Source organism: Pyrgilauda ruficollis, unplaced genomic scaffold (assembly GCF_017590135.1).
Source record: "Pyrgilauda ruficollis isolate IOZ18807 unplaced genomic scaffold, ASM1759013v1 scaffold106, whole genome shotgun sequence".
Classification (NCBI taxonomy): Eukaryota; Metazoa; Chordata; class Aves; order Passeriformes; family Passeridae; genus Pyrgilauda; species Pyrgilauda ruficollis.
Genome location: NW_024508766.1, coordinates 2,522,723 through 2,546,249, shown reverse-complemented (window position 1 = coordinate 2,546,249; position 23,527 = coordinate 2,522,723). Strand labels below are relative to the sequence as shown.

General features: G+C 44.9%; 1 protein-coding gene across 2 annotated transcripts in view; it reads left to right on the top strand.

Moving 5' to 3' along the window:
• Window positions 1-23,527, top strand: part of PSD3 (pleckstrin and Sec7 domain containing 3) — a 115,480-nt gene that overhangs the window by 35,869 nt on the left and 56,084 nt on the right. For both annotated transcript variants that reach the window (XM_041471287.1, XM_041471279.1), the window contains exons 5-9: window positions 4,836-5,042; window positions 5,147-5,227; window positions 14,318-14,430; window positions 17,176-17,234; window positions 20,822-20,911. In XM_041471287.1, the coding sequence (XP_041327221.1) occupies window positions 4,836-5,042; window positions 5,147-5,227; window positions 14,318-14,430; window positions 17,176-17,234; window positions 20,822-20,911 (550 nt within the window). The remainder of the gene's footprint in view (window positions 1-4,835; window positions 5,043-5,146; window positions 5,228-14,317; window positions 14,431-17,175; window positions 17,235-20,821; window positions 20,912-23,527) is intronic.

Below are 23,527 nucleotides of genomic sequence, written 5' to 3'. Positions count from 1 at the left end.
ATAGAGGGTGGAGCAGAGGAGTGGGGGTAGGCACCTGATTGTTTCTGATTTGTCCCTGCCATGCTTCTGAGAGGCTGTTGGGCTAGTATCAGAGCATGCTTTTCATGGACAGAGTTGATGGTTATGGATGGAATGCTGTCCTGTTTCAGAACCAGGTCAGAACCGGGAGGAGAAGGCTTGGAGTGAAAGTGTTTAAAACAACAGGGCCAGCACTGTCCTGCAGTGGGTGATTATCAGCTTCAGTGTGGCCCCCCCAGTGGACACCGTACCCCTGCTGAAAATAACATTGGTTCTGGCCCTACCTTCAGCATGCCAGAATCTCTCCACCCTTCCTTATTTTTAATCATTGCTGTGTTTTGCTCTGATGGGTTTTGCTGGCAAATGCCTGACACAGCTTGCCTTGGAGTAAAGCTGATGTTGAAGGCATGCACATTTATTTGAGAGAAAAAGTTGGTTTTCCTCCTGTTCCCTCCTCTATTTTCAAAAAGTCTGTGAAGGCTCCAGCCCTGTCTTAATCCAAGCTCCTCTGCAATTGGTGCAACCAGTGCACTCCCTCCAGACGTGTATGCCAGATGAATTAATGTTCCTTGGGGAAGGAACATACGCATCCAGGGGAGTCTATGTGCTACAGAGCATATGCTGTGCATCAGTCTGGTAAAAGTGAAAGGCAGTGGCAAGCTGGGATCACTGGAGTGGCTGTGATGAAGACAGCACTTAGGCTGAGTTGTCACACCCTGCCACTCAGTGTCAACTCTGAACATCACTTCTTTGTTAGCAGCTGGGCTAATTGCTTGGTGCTTTTACTCCATAAAGGAGAATGCTAATAGGCATTTTTTCCTTGGGATGAAACAGAGAGTTTTTTCTCCATGGCTTTCAACAAAATGAAGAGCATACCAAGGTTTAAGACATCATAAATTCAGGCTGAGGTTTCCTCTTGAAGCATAGCTGGTTGGGATGGTGGACCACTGAGATATGAGGTGTCTGTATCATTATCATTATGTTACTGGCCTTGCTGTGTTTTTCTGGAAATTGCAGCCATTCTTCAGTCAAACATTACTGTGTAGAGTTTCAGTTTTGGTGGGGCCTAGAATGGGAGATGGGGGCTGTAAGTGAATCTAGAATATTCACAAACAGATCAAGTGTGATAAGTGCTGAGCATGGCAAGATTGAGATAGTTTGACATAGGGAGCTAAATCGCTGTAGAACTGGTCTGTAATGGAATAAGTGAAGAAAACAGTATAAAATGCCTAGCAGTTATGGTGTATTACAGGAAAGCTGGAAAGTCTGGCAGAGCTTAGAGTCTACAGCTTACATGTTTTATCTGTGAGCTTGGAAAGCTGTTAGAAAGTATTGCATTTACCACAGTAGCTGCTTATCAAATTCCTGTAATTTCTGCTGGATATGGTGGTCACAACCTCCGTGCATTCCATGTGGTTGTGGGGATGCTTTGACAGAAGGAGAAAGGACGCATCAGGAGTGTGTTGCTGGGGACAGAAACACTATAGTCTATAAACCTGGTTTCTGGCCAAAGCTCATGTGCTGTGAGACTAAAGAGGTCTGGAGTTTTTTTTTGTAGCTTCTGTTTTCTGTGTTTACTGATAGCAGAGATTAATGTAAGTGTCTCTAGATTAAAATCAGCAGCCATTGCTGGACAGGCAATTACTAGCAAGATCATTACAATCCCTTTTAGCCTTGAATCTAGGATTAGGGGGAATATAATCTATTACATTTTTTCAGCCTGTGTTTTTCAAGAGTAAAGCTGCATGAGAAATCCATGTCCAACCTTGCTTTGCATCACAAAGCCCTTTCTTGGCGCTTGTTTTGGTGGTAATGCTGCTGTGGATTCTTTATGTGTAGAAACTGTAGACTGCAGAAGAGAGACCTATTTTCAGCTTTGGTTGCTCTTAGCTCTTGATTAGAATTCATTATAAGCACTTTACAGAGGGAGGCAAGCATTACTAAGTTCAGCAGATTAGTAAACTGAGGTATGAAGGGAAAATGATGGACCTGGAAAGTGCTGAAAGTAAGAAGAGACATCAGTCTTTTCCCTGAGTAACACCACTTGGACCCTGCTAAAATATCCTGCCCTGAAGGCAGCTTGCACAGTAGCCATGCACAGGTCATCTGCATTTCCTAAACCCTCAGTGATATGAGCACTGAGTCTTCAAACTACCTAAAGCCACTTGAGAACTGAAGTCTCACTTTACTGCTAAGAATCTATAATTTCCCCCGAACAAGAGGCTTATGTTACAGACAACCAGTATTGATTTGACAGCCTTTTGGTAACTTGTACTTTGTGAGCACAAGAAGTACTCACTTAGTACTTACTTTTTGTACTAGGTACAAAAAGTACTTACTTAGCCCTCCCGTTGTACTAAGTAATAAGCTAATCAACTATCAGAATTAACTACTGGAATAGCAGAAGGAAGCATCCCTTATTCTTCAGTGCATGTATGGGCACCCTCAGTCAATATGAAGCTTTAGAATGGAGAAGTTGGAAGATAGTTTTTCTTATGCAGCCCTGTTGACTAGTTTTGGCGAACAGGGGAAGGAGCACACCCTCCCTCTTGCTGGGTGTTCCTCCTTCGCATCCCAGACATGGCTCCGAGAGGCAAAGCAGAAGCTGGGAGCTGTTGTACTGTTAATTTCACTAAGTGGCCGATGCTGGTGCTTCCTTTCTTTCTAAACTTCTGGTGGTTTGTGGTAATGTTCAATCTCATAGTGCAGTAGTGCCTAGCAGGGTACAGATGTTTCTTGTCAGCTTTGGCCATCTTTCAGGGCTATAAATACTACCTTTAATAAAGAGCAGTGGTGAAAGAGGACTGTGATATATAGTGAGGTGAGGCTCTGTGAATTGGCATGGCTTTTGAAGCAGCATTTTTACATTAGATTTACATTAGATCCGTAGATTTGTTAGCTCACCTGGGTATGCTTTGCCCTTGTCAGTTGTTAGAGATGGGAATTTGGAATGAGTTGTGCCTGATTTGAATGGACAAAGTGTTGCTCAGGGCTTGTGTCAGGGTACTGTGTTATTAGCTTTCTTCACAAGTTTGGTATAGGCCAAATTTAGAGAATTTCAGACATTTGCTAGTGGCATTTGGCTTTGGATAGGGCCAAAGAGGCATTTTCCACAACAGTGATGTCAGGAGGGTCTTTTTTCTTTTCTAGGATGACTGATGGCCAGTAATATTAGTGTTGTTTGAATTGTATTTACAGTATTTATTTCCTACTAGGCTTTGAGACTGACTCCCTTTTGTTATAGCACGATTTTATTTATGCTGAAATAATTGCAAACCAGTGCAAATCCCCAGTTCTTGCAGGAACCGGTTTCCCCAGATACTTGATAAAGAAGTTGTACCCACAGGGTAAATGTGTGATATTTCTGATGTTGTAGAAACACTGAAAGGATGGAATCAGAGGTAAAATGGGCAAATCTCTGTTCTGTACATGTCCTTCTCTTAAACCATGCGTGAGAAGTGAGGTAGGAAGCAGGTGATAATTTGTGGCATGCTGAATACCTAATTTTTTTATTTTAAGCTCACCTTATATGAAATCTCATCTTTGAGGAGTTAATGAATGACTAGCAGACATTTGAGTAAATGGCTAGACAATTGTTACTGGAGCACAGCGATCAGTTGTTTTAACCATGGCTTGTCAAGTCTGAAAATTACAGTGGTATGTGAAACTGTGGTATGTTGTTTAAAGTGCTGTGTGTACAAAGTCATCTTTAACTCATTCCACTCATATCTGTCCTGTGCATGACCCTTGCTGATCATTCATTATCCCTGTGTAAATGGCATTTTAGTAAAAAGAATTTCTATATAGTATAAAAATATAGAAATAAAAATAGAAAAGTTGTCAAGTGCACACACACACACACGTACACGGAATTGAGATTTTGCAAAATTTTCATGCCAGTGTCTGAGAAAAGCTTCTAAAGTTAAAAATCTGCCTTTGTGCAGGGGTGTGTATGTGGGGGTGTGCTTTTTGGTGCGGCGGGCTCTTGCCTCTTTCATGGGAGAAGCAAAGCAGGCACACAGCTCAGCCAGAGCTCTCCTATTGTATTAGAGGTGGGAGGAATGTGTAAGTGCAAGATTTATCTGCAGTGCCCTGGGATTGCCATGCTGAACATTTTGACTTCCAGCAGCTGGTGAGGGAAATGATTTTCACCATGAGGGAGCAGGAGGGAGGCAAGGAGTTCTCCAGGCTGGCATGGGTGGTTTGTGTCTCTCATAATCCAAACTGGGTTCCTTGCTCCGAGTCCTGCTTTTTCTAGCAGTGCCTCCCATGGGATGTCCACTGCTTATGGGTGACACAGAAGCCACTGAGAGTTCTGGTGATGCTGTTTTAGATTTAAGGAATTGCATTGTTTCCAAGACAACTGGGGAAGAATGAGGAAGGGACTTGTTCTGACTCAGCTTGGAGTAACTGATCACCGTAGCTTAATTACTGCATTTCTCCTGGAAAATGGTTAATTTCCTACTTTTAAAGAGGCCTCTTCAAGCCAAGCAAACAATTGGGTTAAAAAATACTAATGCAAGAAGCATTAGTGCAGTTACAGTTGTAGGCTGATAATAGCAAAGAGCTCTTTCTGAAGTGAGCCCAAGTTGAGGATACTTAGCATAGTCAGAAGAAAGTCCATGTTGTTTGTCTGTTTGTTAAAAACCCTTAACTTCTGCTAAGTCAATGTCCCTATTCTACACTGCTTCTTCAGTTAAGTGGATTTTGTTAACATTGTGTCATCTTGCCTCTGTACAGTTAATTGCTGGCTGTTCTAAGAGGAAACTCTAATGTTATCTTATTTTTCTTCTTTCCATATTCTTTTAATCTCACAGCAATGTTGGCCTACAGAATGTGGTGTTAGACTCCAGTGCAGCCATGGGGAGCAGTGAACTTCAGGAGAAAGATGCCACTGGAGCCCTTGGCCACGACCTCAGCAATGGCGGCAGCAGCAATTTGGAAGCAGCCAGGCGCCTGGCTAAGCGCCTCTACCATCTGGACAGATTCAAACGCTCTGATGTAGCAAAACATTTGGGTAAAAAGTATGTGCTGATATGAGGACATGCTTGGCCACATTCTTATTGATGGTTCTGGCAGGGTTCACTCTTGAATGATAACCTTTACTTATTTCTTCGCTTTTCTTTAGCAATGAATTCAGCAAGCTTGTGGCCGAAGAATATCTTAAATTTTTTGACTTCACAGGCATGACGCTGGACTGTTCTCTCAGGTACAATTCCATTTGTGGACTTCATATTCTTATTTTCGTAACAGTGCTGTTTGCAGTATTGTCCTGATTTACATGATTGTCCTTTTGGGATATAAGAAGATGAAGAGAGGACTGTGATGTATTTTGGGGGCAGAGCTTTCCTCTTCTGTTTGGCTTGGTGTGCTGCCCTACTCCTAATGCTACTGGAGTGGTGGCCACGTGGAGAGGGAAATATTTAGGTGGACCTCCCTAGGGATGGTCCTTGAAACAATGGAGAAAAGGGTACAGTCCACTGGCAAAATAGGGGACTTGTAGTCTGCCGGGTGCTAGTGAGGAATTACAGTGTTGCTTGTAGCTGATCTGCACAGACTGTGGCTGATGCCTTTTAGAGCATACCGTGCTTTGCTGCACTGCACTAAGACCTGGTGGTGTGGTTTGGCAGTTCCCCTCTCTGTGTCTCCCTGAGGAATCCAGAAATGTGCAGAACAGCAAATGCTTCTATGTGGAAAAAGCTGTAGTGAGTTTGGTAACTGTCGGCGTGGGTGTTTGAAGACCCAACCCTTCCACTTTCTTTGCGTTTTACATTGGAATCAGACCTCAACAACGTTTATTTTCAGTGGTTTTTTTCAGAAGTCAAAACGCCAAGTTTGTGTAGCAGTGGCCTAATAGCACAGTTGCTGGTGTTCTGGTGTTTAAGGGGATTTAAATGAGTTTAACTCATTTGACTGAGGTTACTTAAGTGGGAATTTTTTTTCTAATGAAAATCTAGAAGATGTGCACGCACTTCTTAGCCCCTTTGCAAATGCATTTCTGTGGGTCTGATGCTATGAGACCACAGCAGATCAAAGGCACCCACAAAGTTCTGCCCGCTGAAGGCGGTGGAAATGGAACATGCCTGCACAAACATGAATCACCTGGTCCTGAGGCAGGGGGAGTGGAGCCAAGCTGGAGTACCTGCTCAGCGTGGCGGGTGGGAGCTTCTGGGCGGTGGGAGGTCTGTTGCTCAGTTCCAGGTTTCAGCAACCCTGAAGCATGATGCTAAATATACCCTTCTTTTAAATTGTGAAATCCAACACATAATTGCTTTGTGGCACATGTTTAGGAGGTCTCTGCTCCCTGTAGATCTCCTGTTAATATTAGTATTTAGGACATCCTCTAAAATGTGTGCAGGCTCATGTAGGACTTAAACAAGCCAAGGGTTTGTTGAGGTTTCAAGAGTAGCTACAGTAATTGCCAGCTACATGCCCTAAGCATGCAACAGCATCTGGGGACAGAGAATCGTTCCAAAACCTTAGGAAACTGAGGCATGCTACCTCATGCTTGGCAGAGAGTGAGAGAAAACAGTGCTGTTGTTGCTGGCTCACTGAGAAGCTGTGGTTTACTGAGCATTTTGAGGTCACCTACTGAGATCTACCTCCCAGCTGTGGGAGGCTGTTGTGCAGCATCAGTGACAGGTCTCAGACCTGGGAAGGGTTGTTCCTTCACCGTCCACTCCCTGGATTCATGTTGCCCGTCCACCTCCTGAGTACATCTCTTGCAGCTTCTGCAGGATGGCAGGAGGGAATGTGGTGCTGTTCTGGCTCCTCTCAGTGTGCATTCTGGAGTCCAACCCTGGACATGGGGAGAGCAGACTTAAGGCTGCTCAGGGAACTAGTTACTAAGGTTCCCTGGGAAAATACTTCTGGAGGTGCTGGGATCCATCAGTGCTGGTCACCACCTCCTAAGGGCACAGGGGCAGGCAAATCCAGACAAGGCAGAAGGCTAACTTGAATGATCAGGGATCTTCTGGAGCTAATAAAAAAAAAAGTGTTTGTCCAATGGGAGAAGGGTCAGGTGATGTGGGAAGAATACAAATTTGCTGCTCACCACTGTAGAGAGAAAATTCCGGCTGACAAAGTTCAGCTGGAGTTGAGCATTGCCAGTACTGGTGTGGGACAACAAAAAGATTTTTTTAAAAAATAAGTCAATAGAAAAAGGCAATGTAGAATGGCTCAGTGCATTGAGGGACCATGGCTGTGAGAATGATAAACTCCCAGCAGACCCTGAACTTGTGTGGGATCTGTTGCTCCATCTGGATCCTCATGAGTCTATGAGGCCACATGGGATTTATCCAGAAATACTAAAAGAACTGGTTGATGTCATTGTGAGGTCTCTCTTAATGATTTTGGAATGGTCTTGGTCATCTGAAGAGGTCCCAATTGACTGGAAACTGTCTAACCTTCAAGAAGGGCAAGAAGGATGACCCTGGAAACTATAGGCCTGTCAGTCTCAGTTCAGTACCTGGTAAAATAATGCAGAAAATTATTCTGGGAGGTATTGAAAAATACCTGAAAGACAATGCAGTGATTGGTCACAACCACCATGGCTTCATGAGGAAAAAGTCCTGCTTAACCAACCAAATTTCATTTTAGGAAGTGACCCACTTAGATGATTCAGGGAAGCCAGTTGATGTGATGTATTTGGATTTCTGTAAAGCTTTTGATACTGTCTTTCAGGACTCTTCTGGAGAAAATGTCCAGCCCACAGCTGGACAAACACATCATGTGGTGGGTGAGCAGCTGGCTCATGGGTCAGGCACAAAGGGCTACAGTGAATGGGGTGACATCAGACTGATGTGATCTGTCACTAGTAGGGTTCCACTGGGCTCCATCCTTAGCCCTGTGCTCTTCAACATCTTTATAAATGACTTGCACACAGGACTTGAACATATAATAAGTAAGATTGATGATACTAAACTGGGAGGAGCTATTCACTCCCTCAGAGGAAGAAAGGTCCTCTAGGGATACTTTGATGAATAATAGGTCTGGGGAACTACCAACTGTGTGAAATTTAACAAGGGCAAGTGCTGGATTCTGCAGCTGTGATAGACTGGGAAATGAGCTGCTGGAGAGCAGTGCTGTGGAAAAGGACCAGGGAGTCCTTATGGAGGGAAAGTTGAATATGAGTGAGCAGTGCCCTTGCAGCCAGGAGGACCAACTCTGTCCTGGGGTGCATCAGGCACAGCATCAGCAGCTGGGCAAGAGAGGGGATTGTCTCACTCTGCTCTGCACTGGGGCTGCCTTGCCTCAAGTGCTGGGGCCAGTTCTGGTACCTTCAATACAAGAAAGATACAAAGCCTACCAGAAGGTATCTGGGAAAGGTCAACCAAGATGGTGAAGGGCCTGGGAGGGAAGCCAAAGAAGTGGCTGAGGTTCCTTGGTCTGTTCAGCCTGGAGGAGACTGAAGGGAGACTTCATTGCAGTCTACAACTTTCTCACAAGTGGAAGAGGAGGGGCTTGCACTGGTCTCTTCTCTGTGGTGACCTGGACAGGATGTGAGGGAATGGCTTAAAGTGTCAGGGGATGCTTAAGCTGGACATTAGAGAGAGGTTCTTTGCACAGCAGGCGATTGGGCACTGGAACACACTTGCCAAGGACGTGGTCGCAGCACCAAGTCTGACAGAGTTCGGGAAGTGTTTGGACAGCATTCTCAAGACATGGTGTGATTCTTAGGGGTGTTTTGTGCAGAGTCAGGAGTTGAACTTAATGATCCTTGATGGGTGCCTTCCAGCTCAGTGTATTCTATGTTCTCTGGTGGACAGAAACTCATCCCTGTGGCCCTTGGCTGTAGCATTGTACTCTGAGAGTGAGGAAACTGCCTTGTTTATTTACCAAATATTCTTTCATCAGTTTCCTCTCCAAGTTAGCTTCCAAGGGGGTAAATGTGCTGCAGAGGAGGAGAAGGTGTAGGTCAGTAGTATCTGACATGGGCAGGGAGTGTTGCTGGAAAGAACCCAGACTGGGGTAGGAGACAGAAAGATGGCTGATTCTCAAAATGTGCCTTGGGAGCTGTTGTGAATTTAGGAACAGTATTCCCCAATTTAACGTTCCCACTGAAACACTCCAAAACATGTGCCGCTTGCTCCCTTCCCCCACCCCCTCTCTATGGGGCATCTGGAGAGGAGAGCTGGAGGCACAAAAGGCAAAGATCAAGGGTTGACATAACAACAGTTTACTGGAAACAGTAAATGAAACAAGAAAACAAGGGGTAACAGCTACAATATTAATAACAGAGTGTACAAGGAAGGTGAATGATTCACATGCAAGCACTCACCATGTGGAAACCAGCAATACCCTGACTACTCCACCATGTTAGCTGACCAGAATGGACGCCCTCCCCCCCACAACCTGTTCCTGAGGTTGTGCAGAATAACATCAGGCTCCTAGGCATGCTCCTCCTGGCTATTGCAAAAATTAACTGTCCTGGCCAGAATCAGTATGTTTTCCATCCCTTATGCTATACCCTCTATATCATGTCCAGGTCCTACACCTTCCAGCTACATATATATGTATGTATATATATATATGTAAATGCAAGCATGAGTATCATTTCCATAGTCAGTGACTGTCCTTTGAAGATGTCTGTTGAGTTCATGTAGTCCATGACTGTGGGTTCTGTCTGTTCTAGATGTCTTCCAGGGCAGAAGGGCTGCTTGCTTTCACCTGGTTGCAGTCTGCATCAGGAGCTCATGACTGGTATATCTGGAACAGTGCATATTCATTCTCCATAGTAGTTATGGCATACAGTGACAGTGCCATTCAGAAAACAGTATTGTACAATTGAACATTACAGACCATTCTCACCCAAAAACTGAATGCCATTGGGGTACACCTCATGTTTCCCTGTCCCTCTACATTACCCATCAAGTGCCATCAGGTCCTTGAGCAAAACCAATCCCATGAATTGATTGGCCTTTGCAGAAAGGTGGGACCAGTCCCGACCGTATTCCCTAACACATTTCTCCTTCATACCACAGGGTCTTCATCCCCTGCTGTAGTGCATAGTAATTTTGATTGGGCAGGACCAGCTTGATTGGTAGAACCTCTTGTATTAACTAATAAGGTGGCCTTTGCTAAATGCAGATCCCCATGTTTGAAGGTGCCACCACCCATTGCTTTCAAAGCCATTTTTTACAGTCCATTGTACTGTTCAGTTTTCTCAGAGGCTGGTGCATAATAGGCAATGTGTTATAACCACTCAATCCTGTGCTCTCTGGCTCGTGTGTCTGTGGGACTCCTTTTGAGATGAGTCCCATTAGTCCAACTCACTTCTTCCTAGGGTGCCATGTTGCTGCAGAAGTTGCATCTCAAGGCCCAGGTTGGTGTTCTGGGCCTTGGTGTGAGGCACAGGGTTCATTTCCAGACACCCAGTGGTTGTTGCCACTATTATAAGCACTTGTATGGCTTGCCTTGGTGTGTTTGCAGCAGTGTGATGTAACCAGCTTGCCAGGCTGCCCCATATCTGTGTTTCAAACATCACCCACCGTACCAGAGAGGCCTTACCTGCATGGCCTTCTCAATCACAGCGCATGTTTCACAGTTATGGGTAACTGAGGGGCATTGTCCATGGTTAAATCTGCCCCTTGATCACAAGCCCACATGTATGTTGTATCTCTTACTCTGACGACCTGAGGCATCTTGAGCCCACTGAGCCAGAAGTAATTTGCTCTCACATTGCCAGTCCAGATTAAGCCGAACTACTTTAATCTTGGTGGTCTGATCCACCTCTCCATCGTTGCGATGCTCTTCAGCATCCTGACTCTTGGGTACATGTGCATCTCATGATGTTCTTCTATAGCCAGCTTCTCTACCAGGGCAGCGATTTCTTGCCACAATTCATCAGCCCAGATGGGTTTCCATCTGTACTGCCAATTGGCCTTTTTCTGTCAGTCCTGTCACCCAACATAGCATTGCCCACTATTCACAAGTCGGTGTAGGGGTAGATTGCTGGCCATTTCTCTTGTTCAGTGATACTTAAGCCAGCTGGATGGCTTTCAGCTCTGCAACCTGGCTTGATCCACCTTGTCCTTCAGTAGCTTCTGTGACTCGTCATATAAGGCTGTCTATGGCTGCTTTCTATTTTTCATTTGTCCCTGTGATATAAAAGAAACTGTCAGTAAAGAGATTGTATTCCTTTTCATTTGTAGGTAGCTGATTGTATGGTGGGCCCTCCTCAGCATGTGTCCTCTTCTGATTATGATGATGATTGTAGTCTGAAATTTTCAGCTTCAGGCCAATTAGTGGTGACTTCCAAGACCCCTAGGTGATGGGGATTTCCTATTCAAGCTCTCTGCGTGGTCAGAGTAATCCAGTTACTCCACAGTGGCATGATGTGTTGCAGGGACTTTCTCTTTGAATATCCAGCCCAGTGCTGGCAGCTGGGGCCTCAGGAGGGGCTGTGCTTCAATGCCAGTCACTTCTGAGGCAGCTCCAACCCCTTCATAAGTTGCCAGTGTCTCTGCTTCATTGCGGTTGTAGCTGGTCTCAGATCCTTTGTATGTCAAAGTGTTTGTATTACCAACTTCAGAAAACCAGGGGTTGTCGTCAAATCTCCAGATGTACCCTTTTGCCAGCAACTCCCAGAAGGACCGTTCTTCCTGATTGCACTGTGGAGCATATTTTTTACATTTCTCCTGACTGGCTACTGCATGAGCAATCTCGTGTTTAATTTGTTCAAAATCTTATTATTGTTCAGAAACCTGCTTGAAATTGTTCTTCTTTGGTATCACTTGATAGAGAGGTTTTAAAATCTGACTATAATCTGAAATATGCATCCTTCAAAAACCCACAGTGCCTAGGAAGACCTTCTTGATGGTTGGTGGGGACATAGCTACTGTTCCAGTGACCATGTCCATTGGAATCTGATGGGCATCCCTCTTGCCATTTTACTCCTAAAACCTGAGTTTTCTGGGCAGGTCCCTTGATCTTACCTCCCTGTGTGGCAAAACCAGCCTTCAGGAGGATTTGGACTGTCTTCTCCCCTTTCTCAAAAACTCCTGCTGTGTTGCTCTGCATGATCATGTTGTCAATATATTGGAAGTATTCTAGAACCTCACCCTTTTCCTCACTTCCTTTTCCGGTGCAGTCTGGATTAGTGCAGGATAAATAATGGGGTTCTGTTTCTACCCTTGGGGAAGTCAGTTCCAGGTGTATGTCACACCCCTCCAGGTAAAACACTGAGGCTTGCACCCTGCTGTTAAAGGAATGGAGAACAGCATGTTAGCAATGCTGATGGCGGCACAACTTCACTGCTTTGGACTCTAGCTCATACTGAAGTCCCAGCGTGTTGGGAACAGTGGCACTCACTGGTGGTGTGACTTTTTTCAGGCCATGATCATCTATTGGTCCTGGGCTTACACACTGACCATATAGCACTGTTAAAGGGTTAACAAGTCTTGCTGACCACTCCCTGGCTCTCCAGTTCACAGATCATCTCGTGGGTGGGGGTCACAGAGTCCCAGGCGGTGCAGTGTTGTCTATGGCACAGTAGCCATGTGGTAGCAATTGTTTCTGTTGTTCTTCGACCCTCAGCAGTCCCTAAACAGAGGGATCCTCTGAGAGACCAGCAAGGCATTCAGCTGTCTCGTTTCCTCTGTCTCCACAGCAGCTATCCCAAAAATCCTAACAATGCCTTTTTGGGTCCTTGAAATACTTACCCTCTTTTGGGGTAACCTATGCTAAGGATGCACAGGGCCTCTGGGCCAGTCACAGTAGGGTGTTTTTGCCATTCATTTCCAGTCATGCTCTCTCCACCTTCCAGTGCAGTCAGCTGTTGGGATCCCCTTGGCACCCCAGAAAGAGATGGATTCTGTCCCCACATATCTTGGTGGCATCAGGGTACATCATGTGGTGGTGTGAACTAAAGCCTTAGACACACTCTTGTGTGTCTGATGTGCCACACAGTCCAATAGATCTGATTGGCCCTTTCTTCTACCTGGCTGGGGCCTCTGTAGTTCTAGTAATAGTACATGTTCCTCACTTCTTGTGAATATGAGCTGGAGGTCCCTTCAAGCGCATCAGAAGTAACATCAGTCCTTATATTAAAAATTAACTCTGTCCTGGCCAGAACCAGGACAGGAGCACAAAGTAGGAAGGACAGAGAAACCCTGTCAAGATTCACTTACGAATTCACTACTTGTGAACTGGATTATTTGCAATACATTACATGTGAAATTAAGTTATTACCAGGCAGATCACACTCTGTGTGGGTGTGAGATTGTTGCAAGTACAGGCTGTCTCTGACCTTTTTTCAGAGAGAAAAAAATTAAAGTTTGTGCATTGAGACTAGATAGATGTGAATGTTCTAGCAATATATTTCATTCCTCTCAGATCTGGTGTTAGTTTCTGTCTAATGGGATGTTTAAAAATTGTCTGTTAGACAGTCATTCTGTATGTCTTCTCACTTCAGATCCAGAAGTTTTGTGTTTTTATTGTTTTCTTAGAAACATCCTGATAAATGAATGTAGAAGGTAATCTTTGGCTGTGAGATGGATTTTTTCCTATGTGGGAAGAACAGCAGTGTGGTTAGGAGGAAGTGTGGTCAAGTAGGAGAATAGAAGTGAAAGATGTGTGTCCTCCCCACCTCTCTGCACAGGCTTGCTGGCTATATCCAGTGAGTGCCCAGATGTACACCAGCCCTGCACCTTGGGCTCTCACAAGCAAGAACCTCAGGAGGGCCAAGTTACTCCTCCTGTTGTTGAAACTCAGTGGAAGATGTTGCAAGTCTTCTACCCTTTTCCTCAGATATTTTCAGCAGGTCCAAGTGGTCACACTCCTCCCCGTCTGATGTGGTCTTGGCCATTCTGATAAGTGACCACACATTCGGTATTAGCTGTGGGTGCTGTGCACTTGCTTGACTTCACCACCTGGAGTAGCTTTTCTGATTTGGAAAGCAGTACTAATGAAGTAAAGTTAAAAGGTGCAGGGGTGGTGGGCAATTAGAAGAGAATAGGTAACATCCTGGATATCTTATCATGCATAAAAAACATGTTCCAACTCCTTGCCCACAGAAAACAAATTTAAAAGTAAGAACAGCTCTTTCAAATAGTGGAATTACTTATTATTTTGTGTATTCAGTGGCTGAGACCGATGGTAATTTAAATCTTCTTTCATTTACTAAAATGTTGGAATTAACTGCACGCAGAATGATAGCTCAATTTCCTAGAAAGACTTCTTGGAACTGAATGTGTGCTTATGTACTTCTTGCTGTGGCGTGTGCTTTGCTCTGTGCACTGTGTGAAGCAAAAAGAGATTTATTACCTTAATTTCACCTTTTTTTCCACTGCTCTTTTAGGAGTTTCTTTAAAGCCTTTTCACTTATTGGAGAAACTCAGGAACGAGAGAGAGTTTTAATCCACTTCTCCAGCAGATACTACCAGTGCAACCCAAACGCCATTTCTTCTCAAGGTAACTTTGTTTGTGATACTGAGGTCTCTATGAACATACGGTGTATGCCTGGAAAATGAAGCTGTGTAGTCACTGTACCACACTTTAGAGACTGTCTCTGGTAAGTATTGAAACCCTGAGCACGAAAGGTGTTCGATGTAAATAGATCCTCAGTGTAAATTCTCAGTTGTGACACTTCCAGATTTGTCCTCAGTTGTAGTTTCTGGTCTTGCTGGATTCGGTGTGTGGGCGCTTGTACTCCAGCTGCACTCGTGGACAAGAATAGGTCCCGTGTCAGGTGAAAGAGAGGCTGTTCGCTTTCTGTGCTCCATTCAGCTCTTGCATGCACTGGCATCAGGCATGTCAGTTCTTGCCAGTTGTGGGGGTGAATTTTGGGTGATGTATCCAGACCCTGGCATGGTTTCATCTCGACTAGTTAACATCAGTCATAGTGCTCTTCCATGCCAATGTTTTCAGTCAGTTTGGAAATAAATTATGGAAACAAACAAGCATATAGATCAAACCTGAGAAAACTGGGATTGCAGAAGAGGACAAACTGTCTGTTGGCATAACTGCTGTGTTCAGCCAAACATGCTGGCAGAGCCTTGTGGCCCTGTGATTGCAGCACATGCTGATCACACACTGAAGGAGGAGGTTGAAAAAGAAGGCAATCATCGGTTTAGCTGTACTTTAAGTTTCAAGTCTGAGAAGGAGCTGCTACAGTTGGAGGTAGGCTGTGCCTCCTTACCCCTTGCTTTGTGACCTACCCCTGTTGCAGTGAGATAATGTTTGGGCACTTCGCACCTCTTCAGCTTTACTGGCTGTCATGCAGGGGAGGGAAAAAGTTGGGAGTAAGATAGGATCTGCTTCTGTGCTGTCTCTGTACTCTGCCTATTGCCTTTCTTATTTCAAGAATGACTGCAGGCAGTCAGGTAGAAAAGTGCATCATGTCCAGAGTGAAATAATGACTTGCCTGATGATATGGCTATCTCACTCTAGTCAAGACTGCAAGAGGGATATTGTGGCTTTGGGCCCCAAGTAAGCATTTAAATCCTGCACACTTAACCCAGGATCCTAGTACTATGTACAGTTTGGGCACCACAGTATAAGAAAGATACAAACCTATCAGAGAGTATTCTGAAAAAGGATATGAAGATGGAGAAAGGTCTAGAGGGGAAGCCAGATGAGGAGCAGTGAGATCACATAGTTTGCAGAGTCTGGAGGAGACTGAGGGGAGACCTCATTGCAGTCTACAGCTTCCTTTATGAGGGGAGGAGGTGAGGCAGACACTGTTCTCTTCTCTGTGGTGGCAGTGATAGGAGCTGAGTGAATGTCTTAAAAGTTGTGTCAGCAGAGGTTTAGGTTGGACATCAGAGAGCGGTTCTTCTCCCAGTGGGTGGTTGGGCACTGTAACAGGCTCGCCAAGGAAGTGATCACAGCACCAACCTGACAAAGCTCAAGGAGTGTTTGGACAATGCTCTCAAGCACATGGTGTGATTGGTAGGGATGTCCTGTGCAGAGCCAGGAGTTGAACTCCATGATCCTTGTAGGGTGCCTTCTAAACTTGCTTGGAAAGGTTATTCAAAAAGGGCTTAAAGTACTACTACTTTTTCTGAGTTGGGCACAAAGAAGAACTTGACAAAAGTTCCCAGAATGTTCACAACCAAACTTTCCTAGCAAACCTTAGAAAATCAGGAATTTAAAGCAAACATTCAATCAAAATAATTTCACAGAGGATTGACTTAGTAAACTTTACTCATAGTCTTTATTACCCATATTTCAGAAAACAAAAATTAGGAGTAGAAAAGAGGAAAAGGAGACGAAAAGAAAGAGCAAAAACCAAGATACAAATACTGCCCTCGATGCTAGTGTGGTTTCAGCTATCCAAAGACAATAGGGACACAGCCGCATGTCCTGGGATCTGCTCTGGCTTCCTGTGGCAAGCAGCCCCCTGGGGCACTTCCAGTCATCTGGCCACTCCAGGGCTTGACTGAGGCTCCAGGGCAGAGTGTGGGACATTGCTTTCAGTGTGCCAGTGATTGGTGGCAGTTCTGAGCTAGAGGCGTCAGAAAGTGGGGTGTGGAGCAGTGCACCATCCCATTTTCTGCAGAGCTGCTCCCCCTACACACACATTTCAGTTGTTTTGAGCCAGTAATAATTTTCTTCAGTCTCTCAGTCCTCCAACTCTGTTCTAAGGTTCTATGAATCTGGCTTATTGCTGAGGGTCTTGGCCATAGGACCAGCTTAGAAGCCCCTAGAGTGGTCTCTACCCAGCGTGGAGGCAAGGCAGCATAAGTAACTGCACTTCTCCAAAATTAGGTCTAATTGAGCTCTGAATGAGGACTAAGCCAGAGGGGGAGAAAACCAGGATACCCACTCCTGTAATGCTGCACCCACTCCTTACACAAGAACGAATGTATTTTACTTTTCTGTTTCTGCACTGCAGTAAACGAAGAAGGAGGTGTTGATTCAGACTGTAATATTGGTATTAGCAAGCTAAGAGTGATAGCATGATTTTCTGTCTTGATTGCCTCATCCATGGGTGCTGGAAGACAGTTTTGATAGTTACTAAAAGATGAAAGAAAGACTGTTCTGGTTTGGCAGCTGTGTGATGATCTCATTGTTAATTTATTTAATTATGTATATTTCTTGATAAAACAGATTCTTATGAAGAGAACAGACTCAATTAGTCTATGAGTCTCAGTTTCAGCTTCTTAAAGGTCCAGATGTGTTTTTGCATGTGACTGGTTATTTCTCTTTCTGCAGATGGAGTTCACTGTCTCACGTGTGCCATGATGCTGTTGAACACAGACCTCCATGGCCATGTGAGTATGCACAGCTTTGTGTAGATTGTTCCTATCCACACCATGCTGGGACTGGGTGGTCCTGTGGCAGTCCCTGTGGCAGTCCCTGTGGTGGCCTTCTTCTGAAGCCCCTGCAGACAGCAAACAGTGAGAAGGCTGCACTCCAGGCTGTTGTCCTGGGCAGGCCTTTCCAGCACGCCTTGATCAGTCATGTGTAAGCTGGCATTGTGCCTGGTGTTCCCATAATGTCTGAGCATACACCCTCACCTTAGGGCCATCTTTCTGGTGTGATTACCATCCTTTCTGCAGCAGGTGCTGACAGGGAAGCTGTGCTTGGGATTGGCTTCCCCTTTGCAGTATGTACAAACGTGTGGGAAAGCAGAATAGAGATGTGAAATGAAGAAGTTTTGGGAAGGTCAGAAAGGGAAAGTGATGTTTGCAGGCGTTCAGTTGCAGAGGGCAGATCTGGTGAAGCAGTTTTGCACAGACAAATGATGGGTGTACTCAAAACCAAGAGAATGGAGGGGGGATATGGGCATGCTGAGTGGGAGCCCTGTGTTCCTGTACTGCACAGCTCTCCCCATTTCGTGTCTGGGTGAAATAGTATTCTTGTTTGAGTCCTCTTAGTCACACTGCTGCAGGTTGCCAGCAGCCTTAGAATGGGTATTTCAGCACCCATGTTGAGATACACCTGCTATGCAAGCTATTCCCATGCTGATGGGAGGCTTCCTCTGCCCTGAAGTTAGGAAGGAGTGTGTAAAAACACAGGGAGCATGGCATTATAGTATGCAAAAGCAGTGGTTTTAGCCAAGTGGCTCTGGGGCTTCTCTCTGGCCCTCCACTGCAGTTGCAAGGGCTCTCCCAGGATGGTGTCTGTTGGTAACTCTTACACATCAGGGGTTTTGGACTGGGCAGCAGGACATGCAGGCATCGTGGGTCTGTCTCAATGGGCTACTTAGACCCTCTGGCGGTGCAGGTAATAAAACCAAGACTTGTGTGTTCACAAGGCATTCTGAGACCCACCTCCCATTTACTGAATGCCTTTGTCTGCAGGTTGTGGAAGCAGGAGGGGATAGGGAGTTGTGAAGAATTTCTTTCTCTGAAGGCTTAGCCTTCCCTGCTGAAGGACTGGACGTGGGGTGTACAGGAATGTGCTGTGGTTTGTCTCTTAGCACACATGGCTTCCCTTGAGGACACCTGAGTCTTTCTGCACGGGTATCCCACTCCCCAGAGTGGTGAGCAGGCTGGGGCTCCTGCTTTACAGTCTGCCTGGCCTCACCAAATAATGGTCATGCATTAGCCTAGCAGCAACTCCCATTGCTCCCTGTGATGCTTTAGTAGGCTGTACTGTCTTCAGTAGGTACTGGAATAAATTATCCGGCTCTGACCCATCATTGCTGCTGTTGACTCTGGTTGTTGCAGTGTGTAACTTTGGAAACTTATCCCACTGGCAGTTGACAGTGTGTTGTTATGTATATGCAGCTGTAGTGTAGAGACTCCTACTTGCATTATGTGTGTGGGTGTGTCTTCATGTTCCCTCAAACCCCTCTGATTTCCTCTAATTTTGGTCTTCCTTTTACTGCTTTGCATTTTTCCACATAGGTGGTAAGTTTGGCATTTTTGACTTGGAATGCAGCCCTTGCAGATATACTTAATTGCCTGTTTCCTAACAGAGATAATGCTTTGCCCTATCCTTACCGGGATTCTGCTGGAGCAGGAAGCAAATGAGTCACAGGGCTTGTCTATACACTGAGCTCTATCTGTTACTGACATACTGATCATAAGCACAGACATTTCTATTTTGCAGTCAGCTCCACTGCTTGTAGGGCTGTAATGCAGCTGCCCTGCCTTCAGTTCACACTTGCTTTTAACTCTTGTAGACAAATTCTTACTTAATCCCCTTTATGTTCCCTGTCTTGCCACACTTATATTTGTAACAAAACAGTTTTTGCTAGGTGTGTCTTGGAAATGCATGCTTGGTTTTCTGCACAGAGGTCATCACCCACATTAGTGCTAGAGAGTTTTGAGGTATCTCTAGACCACCAGGCACATCTTCTGGAACCTCTGTGGCACTGTATGTTAGCTTTGATCCTGCAGCAAAACTACCGTTTGTCTGCAATGTTGGCTTTGGTCAGCATGGGGAAGCTGCCAACTGCTGCTTGGAGGAAACAAATAGAAGTAGGCTGAAGTTGCAGGGAGAAAGCAAAGCACTTGTAAGTCTGCTAGACCAGCTCCAGTCTGCGCCTGAAGACTGAAGTTACAGCTGTGTTCTCTAAGCTTTGCAACTGTAGAGCCAGGGTTACAGCCCATATGTGTTGTCAGGAGCCATGCTTTTGTGGGAAGCCATTAATTGTTCCATGGTTTCTGCTTGCCTTCTTTTTGTGGGTTTGCGCTGGCTGCAGGCTATGAGATGTTCCTTATTGGCAAGGTAAGGCTGATGGCCAAGATTTGGTGGTTTTCCTGATCATACATTATGGAAGGGAAATAGAGGATATGCACTTTAAGCTGTCATGTAATTCGTAACATCGAATGGCCTGTATTACCAACTGGTGCCCTTCCTTGGGCTCCAGTCCAGTGTTAATTTGGGTTTCTGCTCCTAGCCAAAGACAAAGCTCACGCAGAGCTCTTCTGCTTTATTTCTGCAGACAAAACATGCCCTGACAGTGGAAAAGTCTTCACTTCCATCTCCTGACTGACAGTGGTGCTATCCTCAAAGATACCATGACTGTCACAGAGCCCTATTTTCCCCTCTGTCTATACCATGTTCCACCACGCAGGCTGCTTTCCTTTTCTCAGTTATCTTTGGTGTCCTTTTTCATCAATGCAGTGTTGTAATTGTTGCTGGCTCACAAGGCTCCCTGCATGCTAAGCAGGGGCCTTCTAGCACCTGGGTGACTGAGTATAGACACTTTTTCTGAGGGGTGATGGAGGCAGGGATTCAAGAGTATTTTAGGGCAGCCTCAAACTTCTGGATGTAGTTTGGCTCCTACACAGACATGTAGGGAAAGCCAAACTGTTCCTTTCTGTTTGTGGCTTGTTTGGGCAACTTTCAGTCTGAGACTTAGACAGAAAGAGAGGAAAGAGAGTGAGCCTATGGAAATATCAAAGCAGCCTCAGCCTGTGAATCTGAAAAGGTAATGGCCATGCCCGGGTATCACACTCCACTCACAGCAGTTGCCACTGAGGTGGCATTTGAAATTGTAAAAGAAGGGTCTAGAAGGGGCCTCAGTCATGTGTTTCCTGGTGCCCCACAGCAGATTTAAGTAGAGCTTTTCCATCAGAGACTGGTAGAGCTTCTGGAGACATGGGGATGTAAGGCACCATGCAATACCAGAGATCTTCATGATTGTCCTCTTCATTACCCCCAGTATTAAGCTGGGTTTTTTTAGGGGGTATATGTGGGCCTTTGGTTGCAAAAGTACTTTCCCTTTTCTAGCTATATGCATACAAGGATGCTCATCTATGTAATCTCATGAATGTGTTCTTAGTGCAGCCTGGCTTGGGCTTAAAGGAGAGCAGGAAGATGCATTTATTCTGATGTTGCTTGCTCCTGTCATTATGGAAAGCAGCAGGAATACGATGTTGTGTTTCTCTGACACTCCTTTCAGAACATTGGGAAGAAGATGACCTGCCAAGAATTCATTGCTAACCTCCAGGGGATGAACGATGGCAAAGACTTCCCGAGAGGGCTCTTGAAGGTAAGGAATTAACTGCAGAATGTGAGTTTCATTTCTACTGAAAGATGGTTCAAAACAAAACACCCGTCTTGCATTTTCTGAATCTTAATGTCAGACATGACAAGTGGTGGGCACATTTCTCCTCCCAGAACATCCATAATATATATAATGTTTACACTCTTGTTTTCCCTGTTGCCTTCACTCGATAATGAAGGAGACTCTCTGCAGGACAGAGAGGTGAAACTGAGCTGCAGCAGGTCTCGCCCCAGAGCTGTGTGCTTTGTAAACTCCTGTGGTCATGCCAACCCAGAGTGCTGTCTCCTGATTACAGCAGACAGAAGCAGCCAGTTGGCTCTGAATGCGAATACATTAAAGGCTAAGCCTGATCTCTGTGTACAATCTGGAAGGCGTGTGTGTTTTTTCATCAGAGGTGCTTTGGGGTATTCACATTAGAGCTGGAGATGTAATTTCAGATTATAATGTGCTGTCTGGTGCAGGCTGTGTTGCTTCAGCTTTTGTTCATTAAGTTTGTGCTAGGAGTTAAATCTAAGGAATGAGGGAAGAGGCTGAGCAGGACAAACCTTGTTTTATTGTCAGTAATAATGAGAATGTTTCGCTTTTTTGTCTGATTGCTAGCATGAAACAGCACTTTGTTTAAATGAAGACAGGTATGCATACACTGGAGTTCCTAATTTATTTATTTTTTTGTAATGGAAATAAAAATAAGAGGCTGCCACATCTGAGAGCTGACCCAGTGCCTGTTGAAGCCAACCAAATGAGCTGCCATCTCTTGTGTGAGTTTTGTGTCAGGATCATTGTGAAATACAAATATATCTGCATAGTTGAAGCAGCAGAGTTTGTCTTTTACTCTTGGTAATTTCTTCATTTTCTTGATCTTCTTCAGGGAGATTTTTGTTGGACCTTTCTGCTTCAGTTCTTTTTAAGCAATGGGGAATATTAAATTTTAGATTTAATGTTTTTAATTTTTGAATCTGTATATCTGTCAGCAGCCACACTTAAATTACTTTTCCCCCCAAAGGAATCTCATTTCTCTGTTTGCCATAGAGGGATGTGTTGAGATTAATTTGCAGGCTAATTACAGCCCTTACTGAATAAATAGATCTCCAGACTGTGTTTAAATAACCTGAGTGTACTGACAAGAGACTTCCAGTGGTGCTCACCTGCTGTTTGTTTTCCTCCTGACAGAATTATGCAGTTGGGGCTGTACTTTCATGTTTAGTGCTCACCTGCTAATGCTAGGCATGTCTGACTCTTCACCCAAAGCAAATACCAGGGCTCAGGATTTTTTGGATGTAGACAGATGGAAGAAATTTGGTGTTGGTGTCCCATGTTGCTTAAGGCTTTCTGACCTTTTCTGTGTGCTGTCTTGATGGCACCCAGCTTTGTTTTCTCATCTGGCTTGTCTGAAGATTTGATAAACTGACCCTTGTTTTTTTATTTATTAGTGGAGGGGAGTGGAGTGAGTAAATTGTGCTACTGTGTTCACAGCAGCCATGCTGCCACTAAATGTGTGATTACAAAGAATTAGCGGAAATTAATTTTTTGCATTAGTCTCAATAAATTAAGTTCACAGCATCTTTATTCAGCACAGCACCAAAGTGCATGTAGCTTGCTGCTGCATTAGTTGTGTAGCCGCTGAGGATGGGTGAGGCTGCAAGCCTTCTCCCTGCATCCTTGCCTAGCTGCCTCGGAGAGGAAGAGCAGTTTCCACAGGGTGGCAGTGTGTCCCTGTGGGAGTGAGGTCCTGAGCACCCACTGGTGACTAATGCAGACCAGTGGTGAAGCAACTGGGCTTTTCTGCCTCTGCAGTCTCTCCATGTTGTCCTCGTGGCCCTGCTGCACCCTTGCATGAAGCTGTGCAGCTCTGCTGAGCCCCCAAGCAGTGGTGGAGGGGAAGGAAGGCTGGGGAGGGCTGAGTGTTCATCCAGGGCTTGTGAAGCTATGTGCAGCATTTATTGTGGATTTAGTTCTCAGATTCAGGTGTGCAAATGTGAATGCTTGTGCTATCCAGGATAGCTGGTTGACAGGCATCAGTCAGACATTGCCTTCAGCCACTCCCTGCACTGTGTGGAGTGTGTCCCTGAGTGTTTCATCTGGATAGGAAAATAGCACATCAGGGGACAGACACCAACACGTTAGGAGGGACACACTTTTGTGTGATCAGCCTCAGAAAACTTGGGACATTAGAGCAAGTTACTCCTTTCTTTTACCTCCATGGGGGAGCTATCTCTATGTTTTATTAAGTTTTTTTTCCCAACAATGAGAACACTTTTGGTACAAACCACAAGGCCTTCATGACGTGATTCTCTGTGTGTCACTAGTTGTGCTTTGAGAACAGATTATTTCACTCTGGTTTGAGAGTAGAAGTGAGAAATGCTAATGTGATTTTGCTCACCTTATGTCTTGCTGTCTGTTTATTTAACATTGAAAAAGATTTTGCTTTTGTACACCAGTCTGCACAAAGATTCATTGCCTTTTTCCTCACTCCTTTAGTCAGATCCAAGGTTGCTTTTGCAGTTGGGACTTATAAAGACAAATACGCCAAACTGTGATTAAAAGTGCACTTCTCCTCATGGGGTCTGCTTGTAGTAATACATATATATATATATATATATA